We start from the raw sequence: 25,597 nt of genomic DNA on the forward strand, positions 1-25,597 counted from the left end.
ATTTCAAATAATTTTTTAAACAATTTTGCACCACAGCCTTATGTTTAATATATGAGGTTGTATCCAGAATTACTTCCTAAACTCCCTATGAATTAAGTAGGTAAAAGGATAAATTAGCCTTCAAATGTCAGTTCATCCTGAAATCTCTGTTAATATTTAAATTGTTGGTGATGGCATTGTGACCTCAGAGTATTATTTTACTACTTTAACCCATTTATGCTCCAGTCCAGCAAAGCACTTAAGCATTTGCTTAATTTTAAGCATGTGAATAATCCTATTGAATTTGATAAGACAGCTCCATGCTTAATTGCTTTGCAGGATCAGGTGCTCATTGGGTGCCCATCACAAAAGCATCCAGCTACTCTGTTATAAAAGCCAGTGGTACAAAACTATCAGTCAAAGGATATTGACCCACACATGCTATGATGGGCTAAAGGAATCTGACAAGAAGAAAACCCAGTTTTTGCACTAAAACAAAATGATAGAGGGGAAGGAGGGGAAAGCAGGGGAAGGCCTCCAAAGTCTTTTTAAAGTCTCTAAATCAAGATTGGGAAGTTCCTTTCTAAAAACTGTGCTCTAGCTCAGTCATACAATGTAGGCTGGATGAAGATCAGTGGGTGAAATTGCATGGCTTGTTATGTGGGAGGTCAGACTAGATAACCATGATGATCCCTTCTTGCCTTAAATTCTGTGAAAAAGTTGATGGGGGCGGGAGAAAAGACCAAGGACAGACCAGTGGAAACACTCATCGTGTCTTAAAGCAGCCAGCAAGAGACTCCTCCTGGACTTCCCCTGCAAGGACTTGTGCCAGCAAAGGGTCTTGACAGAGAAAGTCGTCCTCTTTGCTTTGCTCTAGGGGCTGGAAATAGACAAGGGCAGAGACTAAGGCCACGGTGGTGACCGATCGAATCCTTATTTTTAATAGGCTCCCTTTGAGTTTGAGATGGGACCAAACGACAATGCTAGATCTAAATCTCTTGGAACTTGGCAGCTCAGGGCCCATCTCTAGCTTTTATACCTTGACCCCCAGACACGCAATGAGCTGCATGCAGGGCTACCCTGCACAGCACCGGGCCTCACTGATTCCAACCTGGTGACATGCTCCTGAGGGCTCCCATGCACGGAGCTCATTGCAGGATCGGGGCCTTGTTTTAAGTTCTGGATTTGTCAATAGCTTTATCGGGTACCAGCACTGGTTTTCAGTGTGGTGCTTGTGGATTTTGTTCTGCAGCTCCCATTAGTGTCAGCGGCTCAGGTGGCTAAATGCTCATATGCAGCTTCGCTGTAATGTGTCCGCACAATGTCAGAGCTCTGCCAAACGTGATCTCTTCTCCTTCAGGTGCTGAACTTGTTCTTGGCTTTGCTGCTGAGCTCTTTCAGTGCAGATAACTTAGCAGCAACAGATGATGATGGGGAGATGAACAACCTGCAAATAGCAGTCATTCGCATCAAGCAGGGAATCGCCTGGATCAAGGTGAAAGCACATGAGTTCATGCAGGCGCATTTCAAGCAGAGAGAGGCGGATGAGGTCAAACCCTTGGACGAGTTGTATGAAAAGAAGGTGAACTGCATCGCTAACCACACAGGGGCTGATATCAACAGGGACATTGATTATCCAAAGAATGGTAATGGCACCACCAGCGGGATTGGGAGCAGTGTGGAGAAATACATCATAGATGAAGACCACATGTCCTTCATCAATAACCCCAATCTCACCGTTCGGGTACCCATTGCTGTGGGTGAGTCAGACTTTGAAAACCTCAATACAGAAGACTTCAGCAGCGATACAGATCCCAATGGCAGCAAGGAGGTAGGATGGATGCTCAATATTTGCTTTAACCACATGTCCATTTCACAGCTACAGGTAACCTCTATTGAGAGAGAAGCATTGCAAGGGAAGGAAGGCTGGTCTCATGGCTCAGGCACAGGATTTTGCAGCTGGGGAGTCTGAATTCTGTTCCCTGCTTTTGTTGTTAATTTGTACTGTGATAATGCCTAGGAGCTCCAGTCATAGATCGGGACCCCAATGTGCTAATCCCCATGAAAACACAAAATAAAAAGACAGTCCCTGCCCCAAGGAACTTACAACCCCAAATATAAGACATGAGGCAGGAAGTAGATACTGACAGTCAGCTCTTCCACAGATTGTTCCAGTGTGATCTTGGGCAAGGGGGGGGCATAATTCATTCATTATAGTACAGAGATCTGTAGAAGCTCTATTAAATTGAGCAGAATAGAAGACAGTCCCTGCCTTAAGGAGATTACAGTCTAATCTCTGTATTGCACTCTCCTCCTCTATAAAATAGGGATAACACTTTCAGATTCAAATGCCCAGCCATTATCAACATGCTTTTATTGTCCCATCAGTGATGCGTTTCTCTTGGCCTTGTGGCTAAAATCAAGTGCAGTGTTTAACATTGGGTGTGTCACCTTCAGTGAATTAAATGAAGAAGAAAAAATTTGGCTACAGGGGAACGATAGCTTTCTGGCTGATGCATAGGCCTAGGTGTCAAGGCATCTGAGTTATATTCTTGACAGTGTCATAGATTGCCCTATGTGATCTTAGGCAAGGAACAGCACCTGTCTGCCTCAGTTTCCCAGTCATTAAACTGGGAGAATACCATCAGTTCACAGGAGTTGGTGGTTAAGGATTCAGTAACTATCTTCTGTAAAGTGGTTTGTGGTCCTAACATGGAAGATGTCACACATGACCTAAATGTTTATCATTGTTGTAATAATTGTTGTGTGTTAATGCACTGCCATTCAGTCACTATAATATTGCATTTTAAGGGGTAAAGATGGGTCTGAAATGTGATTCCCACCCCCACAAAAAATTGCAAAAGTTCAGTTTTGATTCCCTATCTGCACTACGATCTTTAAGACTTGAAAACTGATGACTAAATATCCTAATCAGAATGCCTGATTCACAGTTAGTGTCCCAGACCATCCTGACAACAGCCAGGAAATAGATTTTCTTTGAGGCAGATTTGGTGGGCAAATTGTTAGTTTCCTCTGCTAAGGAGGTAGATCCCATATAGAGTCGCTGTGAAAATTCATCTTTGGGTTTACCTGACTGAGGTGGTTGTTGGGGGTTCTTTTTGTGTTAAAGAAACTGGATGATACTAGCTCTTCTGAGGGCAGCACCATTGATATAAAGCCAGAGGTAGAGGAAGTCCCTGTGGAGGCACCAGAAGAATATCTGGACCCAGATGCATGCTTCACAGAAGGTGAGTTAAGCACAGATGTAGATATGGGCCTCTGAGTTGGTGTTGTGACCCATATCTAGTGTAGCTTAGCCTAGAGTTTAGGTCTGGGGCTGGATCAGTGCTAGGGATTGTTAAAGATCCCCAATTCTGCAGACATGAGTAAATTATAGTCACACTAAGGATTTGCAGGATTTAGGCCTTTGGAGACCAGGTGGTGTTGCCACGGTCTAGACTGTTAACAGTTAAGGAAGGTTCTCCTTCAGGGAAAGTTGCTGGCACCAGGGATTTTGAAGCAAGAGAATTTGGGTTTAATTGCTGCTGCTGTGAGGATACTTGTGGCCACAATGTTTGACAGAGCCATCATGAAGTCATATGTGGCCACTGATTTGTTAGAATAATTCCCATAGCAAAGATATTTTAAATGGTTTGAGGTGATTTTATCACCGAGTTCTCTCTGTTGCTTTCTGGTGAATTGTGGCTGCCTCGCTGAGTATAATTATTTTAAACTGGCTGCTAGTAAACTGATGTAAAGCTAGGCATTCAGATACTACAGTGACAGGAATTAGCATAAGGACCTGGAAGAGGGGTGGATTGATTGGATGGATACATTTTACTTTTAACTGAAATGCAACCAGCTTAAGATTTTAGAGGAGCAAAGTCACTTTTATGCAAAGACCCTTCTGTTCTTACAATATCCTGTCTCCCACCCCCAATAAAAATCCTCTCACACTCACTCCTTTCCACGTTGCCCCCATGCAGGTTGTGTGCAGCGCTTTAAGTGCTGTCAGGTCAGTATTGAAGATGGGCTGGGCAAATCCTGGTGGATCTTGAGGAAGACCTGTTTTCTGATTGTGGAGCACAACTGGTTCGAGACTTTCATCATCTTCATGATCCTACTGAGCAGTGGAGCCCTGGTAAGTGAGTTTTGGAAGTCTGTGAAGCCAAATTACATTATACGAGGCTCTTCTCCTAGTGTACTGAGAGCTATTTATGGGCATTTTGGTGGGAAAACACCATCTCTCCTTGGAGAGGTTGGGGAATGAAGAATAAACTTGTGATTTATTGTTAATGATTTGTATTGCAATGGGCCCCCTTTGTGCTAGGTGCTATTCAAAAACCTAGCGAGACATGGTCACTGTCCTGAAGGTTTTCCAATCTAACTTAAAGTAAGACGCAAAACTAGGAGCCTTGAAATCCGAGTTCTAATCCTTGCTTTGCCACAAACTCAGTGAGTGACCATTGGTAAAACCACTTCACCTTTCTGGGCCTTAATTTGCCCATGATGCTGTTGGGATAGCAATACTTTCTTTAACATTTGTTCAGCTCCTGGAGACCTTCAGATTGGAGGCACTGTGTGGGTGCAAACTGGGATGCATGGTTCTGATGCTGCAGCCATGTTTCTAGAGGATGAAGTTCTTCTACTAGTGAAAGACCTCATCTGATTTTTTCCCAGATCTTTGATGAGAATCAGCTTCTTGGGTATTTAGTGGATTGTGCTATACAGTGAATGAAAAAATGCAGTACATTTAAGCTGCAAATTCCAGTTCAACAGAATTCCCGTGCTTCTCCAGCTTCTCTTTCGTACCTTTGGCCAGACTGCTCAGAGGGTCTCTGCACCCATAACTGGAGCTGGATTTTTTTTTTTTTTTTTTTTTTAAGTGCTCAGCTTCCATTTAGGCATCAAAATAAATTGTAAGATTTTCAGAAGAGCTCAGCACACTAGATGCATGTTGAGAGCTGAGCTGTTTTGAAAATCTGTAAGCATCACAATAGGAGATACTGGGTGCTGAGCACTTTTGAAAAACTGTCCCTCAATTAGGTGCCTAAAAGGAAGCTGAGTTCCTTTGAAAATCTATTTCCATGGGCTTGTCTACACTGGACTTCTTTGCATCCGTGCAAATGTGCTGCCTTGGTGTAAAAAATGACTTCCACTGGTGCAGCTTACCCTCATTTAAATGAGCTGCTGGTTTGTTGCACATTCAGTGGCAAATCTTATGTAATGACAAGTGGCATTTGATTATTTCCCAGGCCTTTGAGGATATTTACATAGAACAGAGAAAGACCATCCGGACCATGCTGGAGTATGCAGACAAGGTCTTCACCTACATTTTCATTCTGGAGATGTTGCTGAAGTGGTGCGCTTATGGATTCGTCAAGTTCTTCACCAACGCCTGGTGCTGGCTGGATTTCCTCATTGTGGCTGTATGTATTTTCTGCTTCTTATCTCTGGCTGGGAAAAATAAATTTTATCTGGGGGGTGGGGATGGGGGTGTAACGCTGTGCTCATGAAAAGGGTCCAATAGATGATGTATCTCACTAGGAAGCGGGTTCAATCCCATGTGTACATAGCTCTCCAAAACTGGGAAAAGGACAGAACCATCCAGACAAGCAGAGCTACTGGGGATTGTTCTATGCAACTGCGGAATTTCTACACCACAGGTCTTAATAGATACGTACAAAGGAAGGGTTTCCATCCTCTGGCTCATGCTGTGTTAGCATTGCTCTTTCTGAAGGACCTGTACATTGAGGAAGTTATAGAAAGAGTTCAGTAGAGTGTAAAGAATTTGTGCTACAAATGAACATACCCTGACTCCAGGCCAGCTGAAGCGACATCTTCTGTCTCCACATAGTTTGTATGAGACACCAATGGGAGAAAGTTCAGCAGGTGGAATCTTTCAATGCTGCCACCTGGTGACATCCATGCACACTCTAGATATTGGGTGCTCGGGCCAATGGGTCTGTTCAAAGCTTTGTAGAACTCCAGGTACTTTCAATTCAAGTGAAGAAAACCCTTACAAGGCTAGATAAAGTTTGTCTTTATTCCTCTTTGCTAAAGAGGATCCAATACCCAGAAGAAAAGGGCTGATCCTGACATTTGGGGATATGGACAGCAACTTGGTGTAGGGTAGATGTAAGTTGATCAAAGGGGTAGACCTTCAACATGGACAAACTAGCATAGAGACCCACATAGAGAGAGCTGGTTGAAGGAATACACTGAAGGGATATAATGAATAGGAGAAGAAGGGAAATGTTAGCTAGATAATTTATGGAATAGAAAACAACAAAAGTATTTAAAACATGATGGGTAACATTTTCAAAAGCACCTACATGACTCAGCCTTTGAAGTGCTAGAGTCCCTTCTCAGAATGGGATTTTAGGCTCCCATGTTCCTCAGGTACTTCTGAAAATTGTATTTGTGTGCATTCAAAACATCCATCTGTGAGGCAGTGTCCTAGCTGAGGGCCCAGAGGACCTGCTGCACCAATCAGCCCAGACAAATGATAGAATATTAAGCTGAGAAAAGGCCTTTCTGAGTCTCTTGCTGGGAGACGGAAAATTCTTCTTCGAGTGATTGTTCACATCGATTCCAATCAGGGTGTGCGCATGCTGCGTGCACGGTCATTGGAAAGTTTTCCCTTAGCAGCTCCCGTCAGGTTGGCTCTGAAGCCCCCTGGAGTGGTGCCTTCATGGTGCTCAATATATAACCCTGCCAACCCAACCCCCCTTCAGTTCCTTCTTACCGTCCGTGACGGCCATTGGAACTGCGTTCACTTGCATTGCAAGTGCTTCCCTTAGTTTTCTTCTTTAGCCTGTAGTTTTCTAATCTACATCGAGCACACTAAGCCTTTCAGGAAATGGAACCAGCTGTTTCTTACGGTGGCAGACCGGATGAAAGGGCTCCCGGTCTCTTCCCAATGCATTTCTTCCTGGATCACAGACTGCATCCGCACACGCTGCAAGCTGGCTAAGGTCCCAGCCTCGGTTATTACAGTACACTTCACAAGGGCACAAGCCTAGTCAGCAGCTTTCCTGGCCCAGATCCCCATTCAGGAGATCTGCAGAGGGGCAACCTGGTCATCAGTGCATACATTTAACATTCACTATGCTATCACCCAGCATTCCAGAGATGATGCGGCATTCAGCAGAGCGATGCTCCAGTCAGCGATTCCTTAACTCCAACCCCATCTCCGGGGGAGAGCTTGGGAGTCACCTGATTGGAATTGACGTGAACAAGCACTCGAAGAAGAAAAAAATGGTTACTCACTTTCTCGTAATTGTTGTTCTTTGGAATGTGGTGTTCACATCCAGTCCACTGCTCACTCTCCTTTACCCTCTGTCGGAGTAGCTGGCAAGAAGGAACTGAAGGGGAGGGGGGCTGGGTCGGCAGGATTATATATTGAGCGCCATGAAGGTGCCACTCCAGGAGCTGCTAAGGGAAAACTTTCAGACGACCGTGCACGCAGCACGCGCGCACCGTGAATGGAATGGATGTGAAGAACACATCTCGAAGAACAACAGTTACCAGAAGGTGAGTAACTTTTTTTTCTGAGTAGGATTTACTTGGGCTGTACAAGTCTTCTTCTGTACACGTCTTCTGCAGTTTCCACAGTATGCATCCGATGAAGTGGGCTGTAGCTCACGAAAGCTCATGCTCAAATAAATTGGTGAGTCTCTAAGGTGCCACAAGTACGCTTTTTCTTTTTGCGAATACAGACTAACACGGCTGTTACTCTGAAACCTGTCATTGTGCTGTACAATGGCTATGGGAACTCTAGAAATATCTGAGTAGATGGAAGAATTTTCCCTAGTGTGTTGGGGAACTGCTAACGTGGAGCCAAAAGTGGGATCAAATTATCTGATATTTACTGTAGTAAAATGGATATGCAAAGTTTCCTGTTTGGTCTCTGCTCACTTGGGTGCCCCTCCTCGAAACACAGGTCCTAAGTAACTCTTCTGATCTGTAAAGTCTAGTGAATCTGTAATTCTCTCTTGTTTTACTATATAGTGAAACACAAGACTAAAATTAAAACTCCAAGACCAGACCCTTAACCCCTCCTAAACTGGATTGAGGAAAATGGTTGAGCAAGATTAAATGGATTAGATATACTTTAATAAGAAAAGGTCTGTAGTTAAGATAGGTAGGAGAAAAATTGTAAAGGTTACTCTGTCCTCATGCTTCATGGTGTGAGCTAATTCCAGCTGGGGTCAGGAAGTGCAGTATTGCACAATTGGCAAATGCAATACAGATTTGTTCACTTCTTTCAAAGCATCAGATTACCGCTAGAGTAAGGATCTCTGCCAGAGCAGATCCTTTTAAAGCCTCTAAAATGGCAGAAGTGGAGTTTGAGTTGAATCTCATGATGGGAACAGTAAATAAGAGGAAATAAGCATTTAAATATAACAATATTCTTGAATGTTATTTTTCAGGTTTGGTAGCATTGGTAAATAACCCTCCTCCTCTGATTCCTAAAGCTTGCTGGGTATACATATGAAGAAAGAGTCTTTTTCTGGGTAATAATAATTAAGGCTTCTGCTTTTCAGTCCATCGGGATTACTTTTGGCATGTACCAATGCCCACTAAACAGCCTATTGAAGTTTCCAGTGAATTGAGTATATAATACTGAATAATGCCATTGAAGGTTGAAATATTCTTTTGTAAGTTCCACTATTTCTTGTCTTGTTCACATTAGGGACCAGGGCATTAATCTAAGGGTGAGGGGCTCAGTGAATGAAGTCTTGGTTGTTTTGTACTTGAAATGCTTGAATTACTTCTGCATTGTGAGTACATTAGAGATGATCCTAGGTCCAGACACTCCCACCCATATCCTGAAGTTTGGATCTGAAACCCCTCACTTGGTCTTTGGTGATGAAGCAGGGCTGTAGATTTTTTGATATGAGCAGCACATACAAGAGCTGCTCCGCTTTGGAGCCATTTCTAGCCTTATTCCTTCCTCCCCACTAGGCAGAGTTACAGTAGGCATGCCTCCTAACAGCACAGCTTGCTACATCCTTTGATCATTAGAGGTTTTTACCTGCAGACCAAGGTCTCGCTCAGCACAATGAGTCAATTCTCATGGAAGCTTATAGCTGATGTCTTTTGATGCACAGATCTGTTTCTCTGAATCTAAGTTTCTAGTCAGTAGGCCAGGCTGCCTTGAGCTCATGCCCAGGGCTGACAACACTGCTGTGCAGCACTGGTTGAGATGGGTTAGAAGAACTTGAACTTAAAACTATATCGCTTCTGCTTGTCTCTGATATAAACTAAAGCTCCTATGTGAGGCATTTCTTTGACATTAGTGAAGAATCCCTGTGTGTTCTCTCATGTAAGAAAGCTCTTTCTAATGTAGGATGGGAGCAGAGGCTAAGGCAATGGACTCAGGCTCGTGTCTGAAATACCGGCACTTGCTGGAACAATGGTTCATACCCACCAGCATCAGTGCAGCCCTGCGACTTTCCAGAGTAGATAGAATGTGTTCCATGAAGGCCACTGTGAGGCTGCTTCTAAGAGTAACCAAGGGCACATGGACAAACGCTTAAAAATGTCGCCTCCTGCCCACTGCTGTGAACCAGCTGGTGATGGTCAAATCTGAAGATGGAGAAAAGCAGGAGTCCTATTCATGAGCAGTAAAATGAAATTGAATCTTCATCCTACAATGTCAGCAATCCCACTTCCTCCATGCCCCCTTACACACGCCTCAGGCAGCTCCTCCCACAGATCAGTTCAAACGCATGTCCACACACCACGCTCATTTCGGGGCCTATTTGAAACACTGAAATGCACCTGCTTTTTCCGAGATACCAAAGATCCTGATGCTTCTGTCAGAAAAAAGTGGGCAGTGGCTGAGATTACTAAACTCTTTTCTTGCTTTAGAATGAGATTCCTTCACTCCTAAATCCCTTAACATTGGTGTTCATCTCCCTGTACCTGGCAGGGTATGTGACTCAAGCTCAAATGTATGTGACTATGGTGAGGGAAGAGAAAAATAATGTGTCTCATACTGGGTAGAGTTACTGTTCTGGAAAACTGTGATAGACCGTGACTATGTAACCCCCAGGTCCATGTATTGTGTGTCCCCTTCTATCCCTGATCTGTTGCGGCCCCCGTCTGACTCTTCACATCAGGAAGTACATACTCATACTTTCAGCTCTGACAGTCCCTGGTCCAAACCACTGCATATCAAGCAAGAAGACAGCTGTCATAAATATGACAGAGGATACATCTACACAGCAACCCCCTCCAACCCCCACCTCCCTGCAGCAGCAGTCTCAGAGCCCAGGTTAACTCACTCAGGCTCGCAGGGCTTGAGCTGCAGGGCTAAAAACAGCAGTGTAGATTTTTAGGTTTGGGCTGGAGCCAGGCTTCCACCTCACAGGGTTTCAAAGCCCAGGTTCTAGCCTGAACATCTACCCTGCTATTTTAGGCTTACATTGAGAGCCCCTCCCACCTCCCCAAGTCAGTTGACCTAGTCTCTGAGACTCACTGCTGCGGTTTTTTGCCATGTAGATGTACTCAGAGAGACTTGAATCAATAGCCCAGACCAAAGCATCCCTGAATATTGGAGCATTAGAAATCTGGTCCTGAATTTGGTTCCTTGAGCCCATTTCTAGAATGAACTGGCATCATCCTTAAAGTTCATTTACCGCTGAATGCCTCAGTTTCTCCATGTTTTAAAGGAGGATAAAAATTCACTGTTAGGAACTGCATCCTGTTATGAGGATTAACTAGCTAATGATTGATAAGGAAAATGGCTGTGTAAGGGCTCAGTTATTTCATGATACATAATGATCAACTGACATTTTTAAATGGTTTAGATACTTGTCCTTATGTGTCTCTGTAGTGTAACAGTGGTTGATTTTAAATCACAAGCGCTCTTATGGGAGGCCGATGAATGTGTTGATGGTGAAGGACAGTTATTATACAGGACCCTATCCACATCCCAGTGTCATAAACAGGAGTCTTTCCAGTGACTGAAATGGAAATTGGATCATGTCTGTAGCGCCATTAAGTGTACATGGTACTTTACGGGCAGAAGGTCCCTTTGAATTCACAGAATAAGGACCCAGTCCTGCAAGAGGCTTAGTTGCCCTCAGCACCTACTGAGGACATTCCGTAGCTCACAGTAATGGACCCTAAGTTGTATTCTAAGCCATGATCTTTAACAAAAAAGGATGGCTTTGGGATTAAGGCAGAGCACAGTGGACTTAGGACGTCTAGATTCTATCCCCAGCTTTATCATAGCCCCACTGTGTGACTCTGAGCAAGTCATGTCGTTATCACGTGCCTCACTTTCCCCATTTGTAAAATGGGGTGATTATACTACCCCTCCCTCAAAGCAGGTTGTGATGCTCAGTGATGATAAAGCTCTGCATCCTTTGCAAATCTTTGTATGGAGATGCTAGAGAAGTGCTGTGTTAGCAGAACCAAAAAGTCAGGTTTAAAAGTGATAGAAATTTGAAACGGAGTGCTTTAAAGCCAAGGGTGTTCAGTATTTTATGATACCAATCCACCCCCAAAATTATTCTTATGTTTTTGATATAAAGTAATAAACTCTATTCCTCAGTGGTCACTGCTGTAGAAAGAACACCGCCACCAGGAATGAGTGAGGCGACTGCTCTTTGAATAAGCTGAGCAGGACAATTTGTGCAGTGTGTGTATTTATCTGTATTCTTTCTCACAGGTACCTTTAAAATTTGTCTGGCTTAATTTAATGGGAGCTGCTTGGACCCTGCAGACAATAAAAGGGCCAGGGTAAGGTTCTTGTCATCCGTTTGGGCTCCTCCTTCCAACAGACCCTGTTTCCGTCTGTGTGTCTCTGCCTCTCTCTCACTTCTTTTTTCCCCTTTGTTTTTTTCTTATGCCTCTCTCAACCACATTATTTCCTTTCAGGTCGTTTCAGTCAAGTGAAGTAGGCAGCTGGTGTCATGTCTTCGGCATTTTTCTATGGGGGCCCCAGACCTGCAGTCTGGGCTGGGCAATCAGTGCTAGGGGATTCATTCTAACAGTTTGGAACCTTTTTTCTTTTTTTTTTCTTTTTCTTTTTGTTTTCTGTGTAGGTCTCTTTAGTCAGCCTTGTAGCTAATGCCCTGGGCTACTCGGAACTAGGTGCCATAAAGTCCCTTAGGACACTAAGAGCTTTGAGGCCTTTAAGAGCGTTGTCCCGATTTGAGGGGATGAGGGTAAGATGCCATTAGCAGCTGATCCTTCTGCATGCCTGTGGAGCGGGTTTTTTTAAGCATGCTAGAACTGATCAAACTGGTGGAAAGATAATTCCAGGCAGAATCATGATGCAGCTGCTAACTTGATCACACACCCCTGTTTATGTCCCCTTACCCTGCCCTCTGCTGCACACTCCCCTTTTAAAGAAGGGAGATACATTTAGCTGCCTCATTACATTAATTATTGGCCCAAACCACATGCCATTCGCAGAACATGTTCAACACTTGGCTGTTCTCATTTGGCCTGGCTTTTACCTCTAGCATCTGAGGGGGCTTTTCAGCTGTAACTTTTTTTATCTAGGGAGAATCACCAGGTGCAAAGAAGCAGAATTCGAACCACCTCAAATGTCTTCCCCCTCTCTCCCCCAAGGTGTTGGCCACAGTGGGAGCTGGTGGGATTTAATCAAAGGAGAATTTAAAGGGTTTATAAAAATATCTAATGTATGTAAGTCAGTAAAAAGCTGCTTCTCCTTCTTGGATAACTCAGGCCTTTAGTCCCTGCGGGAAGGAAATGGGGGAGAGCTCAGCTGTTTCAAAAAAGCTTTTGGTTTAATTCCTCTTGTTGCACCTTGTTGTTCTCAATCCAGTCTGGTGATGACTGGAAGCCTTGTCTGATAGTGAAGCTTTCCTTTCCACTCCCTCCCTTTTACCATGCTTTTATGGTACCCGGTCCTGTCACTGTGATATTAGCAACAAAGCACAAGCAAAGCATTGAACTTAACAAGCTTTCCTGAAATTGTTAGATGGCACCAATGTCATGGGGATTCCATTTGAAATGATTGCAGTGTCTTGTTACTTTGCCACTGATTTTATATTTTGGTGCTTTCCCCCCTCCTTTTGTATTGAAATAATCATGTACAAAAAAGCAAAACAATCCAACAAAACATACCTTTCTGTAGGTAAAGGGTATGTTGGACCAACGGATTTTCACTGTTGCTGTTGTGAAAAATGTTAATTTAGGTCTTTTGCACTAAAGATCAAGAAAATGCACACTGAAATTTAAAGGTATCATAGAAGAAATGGAATAAAACAGCTGGGAGATCATACTAAACTCTAAATTTACTCCAGGGCACCTCTGGAGTTAACTCCGGTGGAGTCAGTGGAATTACTCTGGATTTACACGGGTGTAATTTAGAGCAAAATAATGGCCTAAGGCATATAATGGCCTGTTAAAGGAATTCTCAAATAGATCTCTAGGGCATGACATAAACTACAATATCTATAAAGAAAATCCAGTGGAAGCAATAGTTTGTACTGAGGGTAGTCGCTGTTGGCTACATACACTAACCTCAAGTTAGCTACACAACATGGCCATATCAGAGTTGTGTAGAAAGCACTAGTGAGACCTTAACTGTGCAGAAATGATCCTGATGAGGCTAATCCTATAAAAATCTTTCTGCAAATTTCTTCAATAGCACAGTCACAGTACAGCCCCTGAAAAGCCAGTCCTGCTCATCCACCCTCAGAACCACAGTTCCAGTTTTGTTATAGTGGAATGAAATCTGTGTCAATTTAAAATAATTTAAATAGCTGAAGCAGAATTCTCGATTCCCTTTTCCCAGTGCCAAAAACATTATAATTGTTTCATGCAGTTCATGGCTGTTGGCACATACAGCAAACTCAATGGTTAAATTCACCCCATGGCTACTTATATCCCATTTATTCTCAAATGTGAGGGCTTAGTGGACATAAGCTGTGTGCTCGCATCCTGTGCAGGAGCACATTTTACCCTAAGTGCATGAAGAGGCAGCAGTGTCTTGTTGCTGGAACCAGATACAGGGAGCTGTGATTCTGCCTCTGATTTGGGAGTGACCTTGGGCAAGTCACTTAGCCCCTTGGTACAGGGCACAGAGAGGTTAATAATACTTCACAAGGGTGTTGAGACATTTAATTACTGTTTGTAATGTGCTTTGAGATCCTTAGGTGTAAGGCATTATACAAGTGCATGGTATTAATATGAAGTATCATTACTGGAAATGGCCTTTATCTGCTAAAAACAGATTTCAGGTATTGACCATGTGTGTTTTTATCTTAACCTTGAGATGCTCGTGGGACATTCGCCTGAACTGACACTCTTGGAAAAATCCGTAGCCTTTCCACACTAAAATCCTGGCCCCATTGACATTAATGAAAAATCTCCCATTGACTTCAGTGGGGCCAGAATGTCACCCTAGCTTTGTCTACAGCTTGATACTGTTAACATCATTTGGGTCATAATAAAGGTGTGGATTAAATATTAATATCCTCAAAGCTACAAATTTAGTATATCTATCAGGATAGCCTTTAACTTAAATTCCTGTCTGAGATTCTTATAAAAAAGCATAATTGTATGATTAAGACTTAAAATCTAGGTTGAGCAAAGATGGCTTGTGTGAACTACATGCTAAATACAAACAGGGTTGATTCCTCTCTGGGGCTATATCAATCTGCTTTGGGGGTGGGGGAGAGGGGTTTTCCCCCTTGCCAGTAGGGCTTTTAGTTTAATGCTAAACAGTGGCTTACAAGTTACATAGCACAATCACAAAGGGTGAAATTTGTTCCAGTGGCACAAAGCCGGAATGATCAGGCCTTGTTCATATGGAGTCTAGCAAAGTTAGGGGTCTAGAGCACCCCCTCCACAGTTGCTTCTCCAGCCGACGGGCCCCCAGGACCCCCCACTTTTGTGTACACTTCTCCAACAATGGACAAATGTGGAGTTTGTGTGGTATGAAGGGTCCTTCTGCACTAGGATGAATTTCATCCAGAAAGAACCAATTTGCACCCTACTGCAACGTCAACACAATGTTCATAATTTTTTTTTTGTCATTAGGACGTGTTCTTTTGCTAAAGTTTAATGCTTAAAAGTGGTTTATATAACGATATAACATGGTCACAGAGACTAGTATAATCAGAAAGGAAAAAGAACTAGTATGAAGTCCATAGATAATAAATGGCATTTTAAAAAATAAATGTAAATCATGCTGGAGAGAATGATCTCCCCACCCCTCCCATTCCTACCCCCACCCACCTGGAGATTTTGAATTGTACCTGGTGTGAAATCGAGAGGTTCACAGATACTTAAAATTGGGAAACTGTTTCACTTCAGCAAAATTGATACAAAGGGGTTAACTGTAACTGTGCTACTGTGTAACTTTTTCCATTCTTTTTTGTTCTGACTTTGATATAAGTGTACCAAAACAATCCCTCCAACCCCAAGGACAGTAATTTGAAATGCCTTTGCAAAGGAAACATTACAAGTAGTTCTTTGCTTTTCTCTACTCCATAGTAATCTGCATTTTAAAGAGCTTGCTCTGCTCTTAAATTATTCAGGAAGTATGACAGTAATGCTATGAAACATGCATGCACTTTTGTCAATTGCCAATGCACAGTCTGCACACAAAAGCCATGTTCCCTCTCTCAGATTTTTTGAAAGTTGGTTATGGTTATAATGATCAGTTTAAACAGTGTGAGTTGATTCCGTTTATTCAGGTAAATGATTACAGGAAGCGAGAGCATTTGTCCAGTCAGCATGCTTACTCTACAACTTATCAGGGGTATATCAGCATTCCAATATCTGAATAGTTGTAAAATACAGTAGGTGCTCACTGTGGTGTGTGCACTTAGGGGAGTAGGTAATTGGAAGGAAAGGTGTGTATTTAGCATCTATTTAAAGGACCTGATGCTGATCTCATACCAATGTAAGTCAGTGGATTTATGCTGGTGTAAAACTGATTAGTGATTAGTCTCAAACCCTGTTAATCGTTGCAGGGAAAACTTCATTCAGTAGAAGTACATGTGTATTTAACCCTTTTACTGCCACATTGCCAAGTTGATGGGGCATCTAAAAGCTAAAATGGCATCCTGGTCAATTATTATGCTGAATTTAAATTATCTGTAGATTTTGTATGAAGTTATTGAGGGGTAGAGATGGGGCCAAGCCATGAAGTTTAGAGTTGGGTCTAAATTTCTGGGATGCGAATCCAAGTTTCTGGTTTCAGTCCATCTCTTTTCAGGACCAGTATAATTTTCAGTGAGCATATATAGGGAAATCCCATTGGATTACAGAGTGGAGACACTTGAGTCAACATGAAACATGACTAAATCATTACTAATTATTTTGTTACATAAAACATTTAAACATGAAATAATGATGCAGAAAGTGATCAGTTTGAGAGTCTGATTTAGACATGTCTCACCAGGGAGGTTAGCGTTCCACCATTTGTGACTGCTGAGACACTTTGGCATTTTGCATGAAGTAACTGGTAGAAGGGACTGGGATCATTCAATATCTTAATTCCCATAAGTGATAGTAAGAGCATCCCAAGAGGGCAAATCACTGGCTTAATTGATCTTTTTTGCCAGGGAGGACTAGGAGGGCTGGTGTAGTGACTATTTACTACCTAGGGCATTTTCATTAACCGTGACTTCTTTTGAGGAACAGCTGTGATCTGGTGGTTTAAGGAAGAGCTGAAACTTGGGTTCTGTACCTGACTCTGACACCTCTATTTTGGGTGGGGAAACTGAGGCTCAGAAAGGCAAAATGACTTGCTCAGGGTCATGGCAGCCAGTTAGTGGCAGAGTCCGGAACAGAAGATCTGATTGCCAGTTCTGTGCTTAGGCCACCATCAGCATTTCAGTGATAATGAAAATGCCTTAGGAAGCAAAGAGTCACTGCAACTCCCACCCCAATTGCTTTTCTGACTCTTTGTAAAGTACCTTGAGACCTGCCTGAAAAGTGCTATGAGGAGTCCACATTGTTATTAATTGTCATATATTTATTGTTTAAACCCTGAATTACAGAATGCCTGAAACCAGTGTGTTTGACTAGAACTTTGATTAGTGTTCCTCTTTGACACTAGACAGAAGGGATGAAACAGTTTAAAATTTTAATTTACTAAAGGAACCTAATATAGGAGAATTGTAATAAAAGATTTAATATCCCACTGGCCTGGCTACGTTAAAAGCATGAGAGCTTAAATTCTGCCATGTGTTTGTCAGGAGAGGGCTTGGGGAAACACCGCTCCAAATTTCTGAGACTCAAATTAGGAAATGGTGAAAAGATGAGCTGTGACCAAACAGCACACCACTTCCTGTTTTATTTGCTGCAGTTTGGAGAAGGGAATATGGCTTTTCTTTCTTCTTGAGCTTGCAAACCTGCATGCTCAGCTATTTGCCTGAGACAACATGGTCGCCTTGCTTAGTCACAAATATTATCTTGATGTTTACACTGACTCATGGCTTAGTCTTAAGAGAACAATTTTAGGGCTCGATCCTGCTCCCATTGAAGTCAATGGCTCAGAATTCCCCACTGACCTCAGTGGGAGCAGGAAGCGGGTCTGTAAGTGACCACAGCCTTGTTTTAAAGTGGGGAATGGCCATAAGGGCCACTGGCTGATAAATTCCTCCAAATCCATGAGCAATATCCTTGGACCTGGCTTTGAGCAATTAGTCAGGTAGGAGTCTATTGATTATTGTGAAGAGAGTTTGAGCCCAGCCTCACTCAGTAACATCATTTTTTCCCTTTGGCAATCAAAATTATTTAAAAGCAATTCTTGTACACATGCACGCACAAACACACACCCACACCCACAAAAAAACAAACTCAAAGTCAGCAGATCCAAAAAGAACTCACCCTGTTTTTAAAATAAACAGGATCTCAACAGATGAACATAAGAACAGCCAGACTGGGTCAGACCAATGGTCCATCTAGCCCAGTATCCAGTGGGCTTCTAAACAGAACCTTTAGCCACTTGGAAATAATTTACTGCAAACTCTAGTCTAGACTAAAAGCCACGGACCTGTCAGTGGCCTCGCCTCCTATTCCCCCCGAAAAACAGCTGTATTAATGCTTGCTGCCTACTGTCTTCTGTTTTATACTAAAACTTTCTCCCACCCCTTCCAACGCAGGTGGTTGTCAACGCCCTGGTTGGCGCTATCCCTTCCATTATGAATGTGTTGTTGGTCTGCCTTATCTTCTGGCTGATTTTCAGCATTATGGGGGTTAACCTGTTTGCTGGGAAATACCATTACTGCTTTAACGAGACATCTGAGGAGCGCTTCGAAATAGAGATAGTTAACAACAGGACTGATTGTGAAGCACTGATGCCGCCCAACTCCACTGAGATCCGATGGAAGAACGTGAAAATTAACTTTGACAATGTTGGGGCAGGATACCTGGCGCTTCTCCAAATTGTAAGTTTTGCCTTTCCCACCTCCAAGCCCACAGTAGATGTTAGATCTTCTAACAGACCATCTCCATCTCTAGGTTTTTCCCTCTTACGCCCCTAATTCAACACTCCTGTTGACTTGAATGTACATTGGATCAGGCCATTGAGCCTCATTTTGACATAAGTTGCACATTTGGCCCTGCCTGGGGTGCCTCTAACCCTGTATTCCCAGAGAGCTCTATCCAGTCTATTTTTTAAAAAACACTTTTAATTATGCAATTTTTAAAACCCCACCAAACCCTGGATTTAATGAGGCAACAATAAAATGTCTTTAAAAATGTATATGAAGTTCTCCACTTCATGAGAAAAAGGCAGATTCAAATAAATTGCCCATAAAAATCACAGATCTGCAACAGGTGAAATTAAATAGTGCCTTATAAAGGGAAAGCAAGAGAGTAAGTGAGACCTCCCCTCATACAGTTCTGTACCACACATCTAATCTATCCAGGCTCATTTTAAATTACTTCTCTCTAAAAGAATATGTGCTTTTCTTCACTAGGCTACTTTCAAGGGCTGGATGGATATCATGTATGCAGCGGTAGATTCCAGAAAGGTAAAGCACGTTCCCCACAACCTCTCCTCCAAAATTCCACTTCTTATTCTTAAATTGTGCTTATTGTTTTTATTTATTTGCAATAGTGATCATTCGATTGCATTTCCTGCAGTTACAGCATTATTATCCATTAAAGGATGTTGTACAGAACCTAAAAGAGTGAGGTTCACTTTAGGAGAATTACAGCACAGAAGGAGTGCAAGGGGATGTTTATTTCATCTTTGGACACGGGGTGGGGGAACACCTTGGGGAGGAAGGGGATATAGCTGCTAGGTCTGCCATTTCACAGATTCTTTGGTCACATCTTGGCTCCTATTCCAGTCCAATGGCAGGAATATTAGCTGCATAGTTGCCATGTACCCCTGCCCAGGCTTAGAGGTAAATTCTAGCTGCCTGGCACCCATGATGTACCCGCATAGTGCCAGGGTAGAGTAAACACCAATATTTTCTTTTTTTTTCTTCTTCTTCTTAGTTTCAAGTAAAATGGAATTTGGAATTTAAAAAACTTTTTTTTCAGTCAGTGATGGGACCCCAAATGTGCTGTCCTCAGAACCAGAAAATGAAACTGACTATAAAAAGAAACAGAAGAAAATGACTACTCTGATTTCACTGTTTCATGTTGAGTGAAAGACAAAAAGGCAAACAGCATGAATGGGGGGGGGGGGGGATATTTAAACTGTTTTTGTTTTCACTGTTTCCTCATCTGAGGTTCTTACTGTTTTTAAACGCAAGATATTAACCTTCACAGTGTGTGTTCCTGCCCTGATTTTATGGTTCCTCTCTGATTTGCAAATCACTGGATATTTTATGGGCTGCACACCCAAAACTCCAGTTGAAGTTGAGGGGAGCTGTGAGTGTGTCACACTTCCAAAAATCAGGGTTTTTGGCTTTACTAATGATTCGAAGGTGGGTAATCAGGTTCATTTAAGAAGTTTGTGTATTACCATCAAAGTGTCCTCCAGTTGCACTGAAGTGGGATTTAGGCCGGTGTTCTCTTCCAGGTCACTGGAAGCTCCTTAAATCAAGAAAGATACTGAGGCTCCATAGTGAAATAAATAACTGAGTCAGAGCTGTGACTAACCCTTCCCGCAAAGTCCTGTCTCAGTAGGCACTGGCTTCAGTGCATAAACAGGGATTGGTTCTCTGATGGCATTTTCTTGGTTGCTCCAGAGCCCTGGTTAGAAATCTGCAAAAGGGAGGGCTCCAGGACCTTAATTATAGAACCTGTGTTGGGAAGGAGATAGCTCAGGATTGGTAAAACTTTTACAGATGCTTTCTCCTCTAGGTAACCAGCTCAAGTCTGGCCCAGATTGGTTGTGATCATAAATTCATCCTATCTGATGGCTATTTGGTGCCCCCTATGTGAAAAGATTTTGGGTGGGACTGGGTCCAGTTCCTGCTTATCACATCATAAAAAACACCATCCAAGCTGGCAGCTCGTTGCAGCCAGAAGTGTAAAGGTCTGAATGTAGGTGGAGACTGAACTCCTGTCTTCATCAGAGCTCCCCTGGGATGTGCTGATGGGGAAGCTTGTACTGGAGCTCTGCAGGTGAGCACATGCTGCCAGTGAGGCGCGTTTCACCAGCACAAAATTAACCAAAAAAAAAAGAAAAGAAAGAAAGGTAGAAAAGTTCCAGAAGAGCCACATGCCACCTTCCTAGTCTAACACAGACCCTTGAACTGAGACAACAGCTCTTTGTACCAATAGTTTATACTGTCTTTGCAATGTCTGTTTCTCTCCCCATCCCCGCATTCAGCAAGAAGAGCAACCCAAGTATGAGGACAACATCTACATGTACATCTACTTTGTAATCTTCATCATCTTTGGCTCCTTTTTCACCCTGAACTTGTTTATTGGTGTCATCATTGATAACTTCAATCAACAAAAGAAAAAGATAGGTCCACTTTTTTTATTGGTTAAAGAGGCAGATCTGGGCTATTTGCCGGACAAACAGATGAATGGATTTTAAGGTCAGGACACTCCTGCGTAATGTCACCATAGAACTTCACTCAGTGATTCCGGTGTTGAGCCTCATCGCTTAGAACTTAGCATCGCAGACTGTTTGTGACTCTTAACCACCCTTATCGACTTGCCCCCAGTGCCTGTTTAAGGAAGGGGGCTGGGCAAACAAGTTGCAATAAAACAAGAACCAACTTAATCTTTTCCCAAACTTTAGTGAGGTTCAGAAAAGTTGTAGATTCCCCTAAACACACCTTGATTTTCATTCATGTCTCTATTTTGTAGTCATGTCTTTATTTCAGACCTTCAATTCCAGCAAAGTACTACACTTAGGAGAGAAAAATCAATGGCACAAATACAGAGTGGAGAATAACTGGCTAGGCAACAGTACTGCAGAAAGGGATGGGGTGGCTTATAGTGGATCGATCGCAAACTGACTATGAGTTGATAGTGTGGTGCTCTGTTCAACACTGGTGAGGCCTGATCTAGAGAACCGTGCCCAGTTTTGGGCACCGCACTTGAAGAAAGATGTGAACTAATTGGAGAGAGTCCAGAGGAGAATGACAAAAATGACGTTATAAAACCTGACCTATGAGGAAAGGTTGAAAGAATTGGGCATGCTTAGTCTAGAGAAAGCTGGCTGGGATCATAATGTTCAAATATGTAAAAAGTTGTTATAGAGAGGACAGTCATCAATTGTTCTCCATATCTACTGAGGATAGAACAAGAAGTAATCAGCTCAGTTTGCAGAGAGATTTAGGCTAGATATGAGGAAAAACTTATTATAGGATAAACACTGGAACAGGACACCTAGGGAGCTTGTGGAATTCCTGTCCTTTGAGATTTTTAAGAACAGGTTAGACAAACACCTGTCAGGGATGGTCTAGATGTAGTTAATCCTGCCTCATTGTGGGGGATAGACAATATGACTTCTTGAGGTCCCTTCCAGCCCTATATTTCTATGAATCTGTGAAATTCCATAAGAGAATGGAAGTGGGGTATGCCATAAGTCTCGGCCATTCTCTGCCTCTTCTTTCACTCCAAGCCTGAAGTGAGGGAGTTGCACCGGTAACGCAGCCACCAAACTGTGTTAGCAGATGGTCTGCGAGCCAGGGTAATTTGCAGAATAACTTCAATAATTTTGGAATCTGGTGCAAATTATTTCTATCTAAATAAGAAAGTTTGCCCCACGGCATGTAGCCTAGTAGCTGAGCCTGTCCTGTGATCCCTTTCCCTTAATGTGCATGGACTGATTATAACCAGCTTTCTTTTTTGCTTCTCCTCTTTTACTTTGGAGGTCAGGATATCTTCATGACAGAAGAACAAAAGAAATACTACAATGCCATGAAAAAACTTGGCTCAAAGAAACCTCAGAAACCTATTCCCCGGCCTCTGGTAAGTGTGTGATTTAACAGGAGCTAGAGGAACAATAACTATGGGGCCAATTTTCAACAGTGCTGAGCCACCTCATACCAGTGCCCATTGCTTTGAAGATTCACTCTAGACTCCACAATGCCTTGTTATACTGCAGGTGTAATAATCCGAGAAAGTCATTGTGTGTCGTACTTGATTTGCCAGCTGGAGCCAGTCCTGAGAGTTTAGCATCTGAGAGGAAGGATGGCTCCGTAGTTATAATGCTAGCCTAAGGTTCAGGAGACCTGAGTTCAATTACTTGTTTTACCACAGCCTTCCAGTGGGACCTTGGGCAGGTCACACTGGTCTCTCAGTGCCTCTGCTCCCCATCTCTAAATGTGGATAATAGCACTGGCCTTCAAGGCTCTCAGCAAAGAGCATGGATATGCTGGTGATAAGATTTGGGCAGCCTGTAGCACTGGTAATTACATTTCATTACAAGTACTTTGTACTGGGCAAACTGGCTGAAACTATAGTAAAGAACAAAATTGTCAGATACATAGATGTATAGATGGTTGGGGAAGAGTCAACATGGTTTTTGTAAAGAGAAATCATGCCTCACCAATCGACTAGAATTCTTTGAGGGGGGTCAACAAGCACGTGGACAAGGGGGATCCAGTGGATATAGTGTATTTTCAGAAAGCCTTCACCAAAGGCTCTTAAGCAAAGTTAAGTTATGAGATAAGAGGAAAGGTCCTCTCATGGATTGGTAACTGCTTAAAATGTAGAAAACAAAGGGTAGGAATAAATGGTCAGTTTTCAGAATGGAAAGAGTAAATAGTGGTATCCCCCAGGAGTCTGTACTGGGCCCAGCCCTATTCAACATATTCATAAATGATCTGGAAAAAGGGGTAAACAGTGAGGTGGTAAAATTTGCGGATGATAAAAAACTACTCAAGATAGTTCAGTCCCAAGCAGACTGCAAAGAGCTACAAAGGAATCTCACAAAACTGGGTGACTGGGCAACAAAATGGCAGATGAAATTCAATGTTGATAAATGCAAAGTAATGCACATTGGAAAACATAATCCCAATGACACATATAAAATGATGGAGTCTAAATTAGCTGTTACTACTCAAGAAAGAGATATTGGAGTCATTGTGGATAGTTCTCTGAAAACATCCACTCAATGCACAACGGCAGTCAAAAAAGCAAACAATGTTGGGAATCATTAAGAAAGGGATAGATAATAAGGCAGAAAATATCATATTGCCTCAATATAAATACATGGTACGCCCACATCTTGAATACTGCGTGCAGATGTGGTCACCTCATCTCAAAAAAGATATACTGGAATTGGAAAAGGTTCAGAAAAGGGCAACAAAAATGATTGGGTATGGAATGGCTGCCATCTGAGGAGAGATTAATAAAACTTGGACTCTTCAGCTTGGAAAAAAGCCGACTAAGGGGGGATCTGATAGAGATCTATAAAATCATGGCTGGTGTGGAGAAAGTAAATAAGGACGTGTTATTTACTCCTTCTCATAACACAAGAACTAGGGGTCACCAAATGAAATTAATAGGCAGCAGGTATAAAACAAAAGGAAGTATTTTTTTTCACACAACGCACATTCAACCTGTGAAACTCCTTGCCAGAGGATGTTGTGAAGGCTAAGACTATAACAGTGTTCAAAATAGAACTAGATAAATTTATGGAGGAGAGGTCCATCAATGGCTATTAGCCAGGATGGGCAGGGATGATGTCCCTAGCCTCTTTTGCCAGAAGTTGGGAATGGGCGACGGGATGGATCACTTGATGATCACCTGTTCCGGTCATTCCCTCTGGGGCACCTGGCATTGGCCACTGTCGGAAGACAGGATACTGAGCTAGATGGACCTTTATTCCGATCCAATATGACTGTTCTTATGCTTTGGGGTGTTAATTGATCACATGTTGGACAGCCACCATTTTCTCTCCAGTCTGAAGACACTGGAATAGTGAGTAGGGCCTCCCAAAAGAGGGATACTAGGCTTGGTAGATCAGGGGCAAATTGTGTCCCTTTATCTAACGGGTAGATTTGTTTGTTAGCAGTCCTTGCTAACCCTTTCCTCTCTGTGTCCCCCCCCCCCCACCCCGCCCCATCCATGGCTCCTCTCCTGTAATGCAGAACAGCATCCAAGGAGCTGTCTTTGACCTTGTCACTCAGCAAGCATTCGATATCATCATCATGATGCTCATCTGCTTCAACATGGTGACCATGATGGTGGAAACAGACACACAGAGTAGCCAGATGTCAGACATCCTCTGGTGGATCAACCTGGTGTTCGTCATCCTCTTCACCTGTGAGTGCGTGCTGAAGATGTTTGCCTTGCGGCACTATTATTTCACCATTGGATGGAACATTTTTGACTTCGTGGTCGTGATTCTGTCCGTCGTGGGTAAGTGGAGTAACTAGTGGAGCAGCTTGTGGGGTGCAGTGTCCTTCCTGACATGCACGTTGGATAAGGCTGTCTTCACTAGAAGTAGGTGTCTGCAGGATGGTGTGAAATGGAATGTGGCCCAGCAATTAAAGAGGCAGGACTCCTGAGTTTTATTTCTAGCTCTGGGAGGAGAACATGATCTAGTAGTTAAAGCAAAAGGTTGAAAGTCAAGACTCTGGTGTTTCCCTGCCGTGCCACTCACTCACTGCGTAAAACTGGGTAAAACACTTTTCCACATCTCACTTTCTCACATCTAAAACAGGAATATAACCTGCCGCGCAGGGGTATTACAAGGCTTAAATAACTGATGCTTATAAACCACTCTGAGACTGGAATGCTCTACTGCCTCTAGACAAAGTGTTGTTCGTTTTTTGTCCTCAATCAATGAGGGATTTACAACTTCTGGATTCCAGTTTGGGTTGGAATTAATAGCTGAAACTGGGCTCCTGGAATTCACTTTTTGTTTTCAGATTTGTGTTTCTTTTATGGCAAATGCATAAATTACTCCAGAGTCACTTGAAAGATGGCATTCACCCTACTGGAAAAGTCCCCATATCTTTGGACTAACCTGGCTCAAAGCATAGAGACTGTCCTTCAGCCCCAAATTGGAGCCAGCTTTGTCTCTGACTCTTGGGTCCAGTTCCATTGATTTCGATGAAAGTTAGGAGCCTAAATACTTTTGAGGCTCCGGGCCTTAGAATGTGGGGCCCACAGGCTAATACAATATGAGCTCTACATAGTTCCTCTTCTCCAGATCTCTTTCACTGAGTGCGATTAATAATTATTGTCCCTTAAGATCCAGGGGATGAACAACCAAGGAAACACAAGTCCAAATGCCTTC

General features: G+C 42.8%; 1 protein-coding gene across 6 annotated transcripts in view; it reads left to right on the top strand.

Annotated features, from left to right (window-relative positions):
* SCN8A (sodium voltage-gated channel alpha subunit 8) overlaps positions 1-25,597 on the top strand; it is a 114,107-nt gene that overhangs the window by 84,479 nt on the left and 4,031 nt on the right. For 5 of the 6 annotated variants that reach the window (XM_073319060.1, XM_073319058.1, XM_073319056.1 and 2 more), the window contains 10 exons: positions 1,340-1,810; positions 3,110-3,227; positions 3,966-4,120; positions 5,235-5,408; positions 12,042-12,164; positions 18,090-18,374; positions 18,909-18,962; positions 20,720-20,857; positions 22,213-22,317; positions 24,444-24,714. In XM_073319060.1, the coding sequence (XP_073175161.1) occupies positions 1,340-1,810; positions 3,110-3,227; positions 3,966-4,120; positions 5,235-5,408; positions 12,042-12,164; positions 18,090-18,374; positions 18,909-18,962; positions 20,720-20,857; positions 22,213-22,317; positions 24,444-24,714 (1,894 nt within the window). The remainder of the gene's footprint in view (positions 1-1,339; positions 1,811-3,109; positions 3,228-3,965; positions 4,121-5,234; positions 5,409-12,041; positions 12,165-18,089; positions 18,375-18,908; positions 18,963-20,719; positions 20,858-22,212; positions 22,318-24,443; positions 24,715-25,597) is intronic. The other variant, XM_073319057.1, reaches the window with a different exon arrangement.

This window comes from Lepidochelys kempii, chromosome 20 (assembly GCF_965140265.1).
Source record: "Lepidochelys kempii isolate rLepKem1 chromosome 20, rLepKem1.hap2, whole genome shotgun sequence".
Lineage (NCBI taxonomy): Eukaryota > Metazoa > Chordata > Testudines > Cheloniidae > Lepidochelys > Lepidochelys kempii.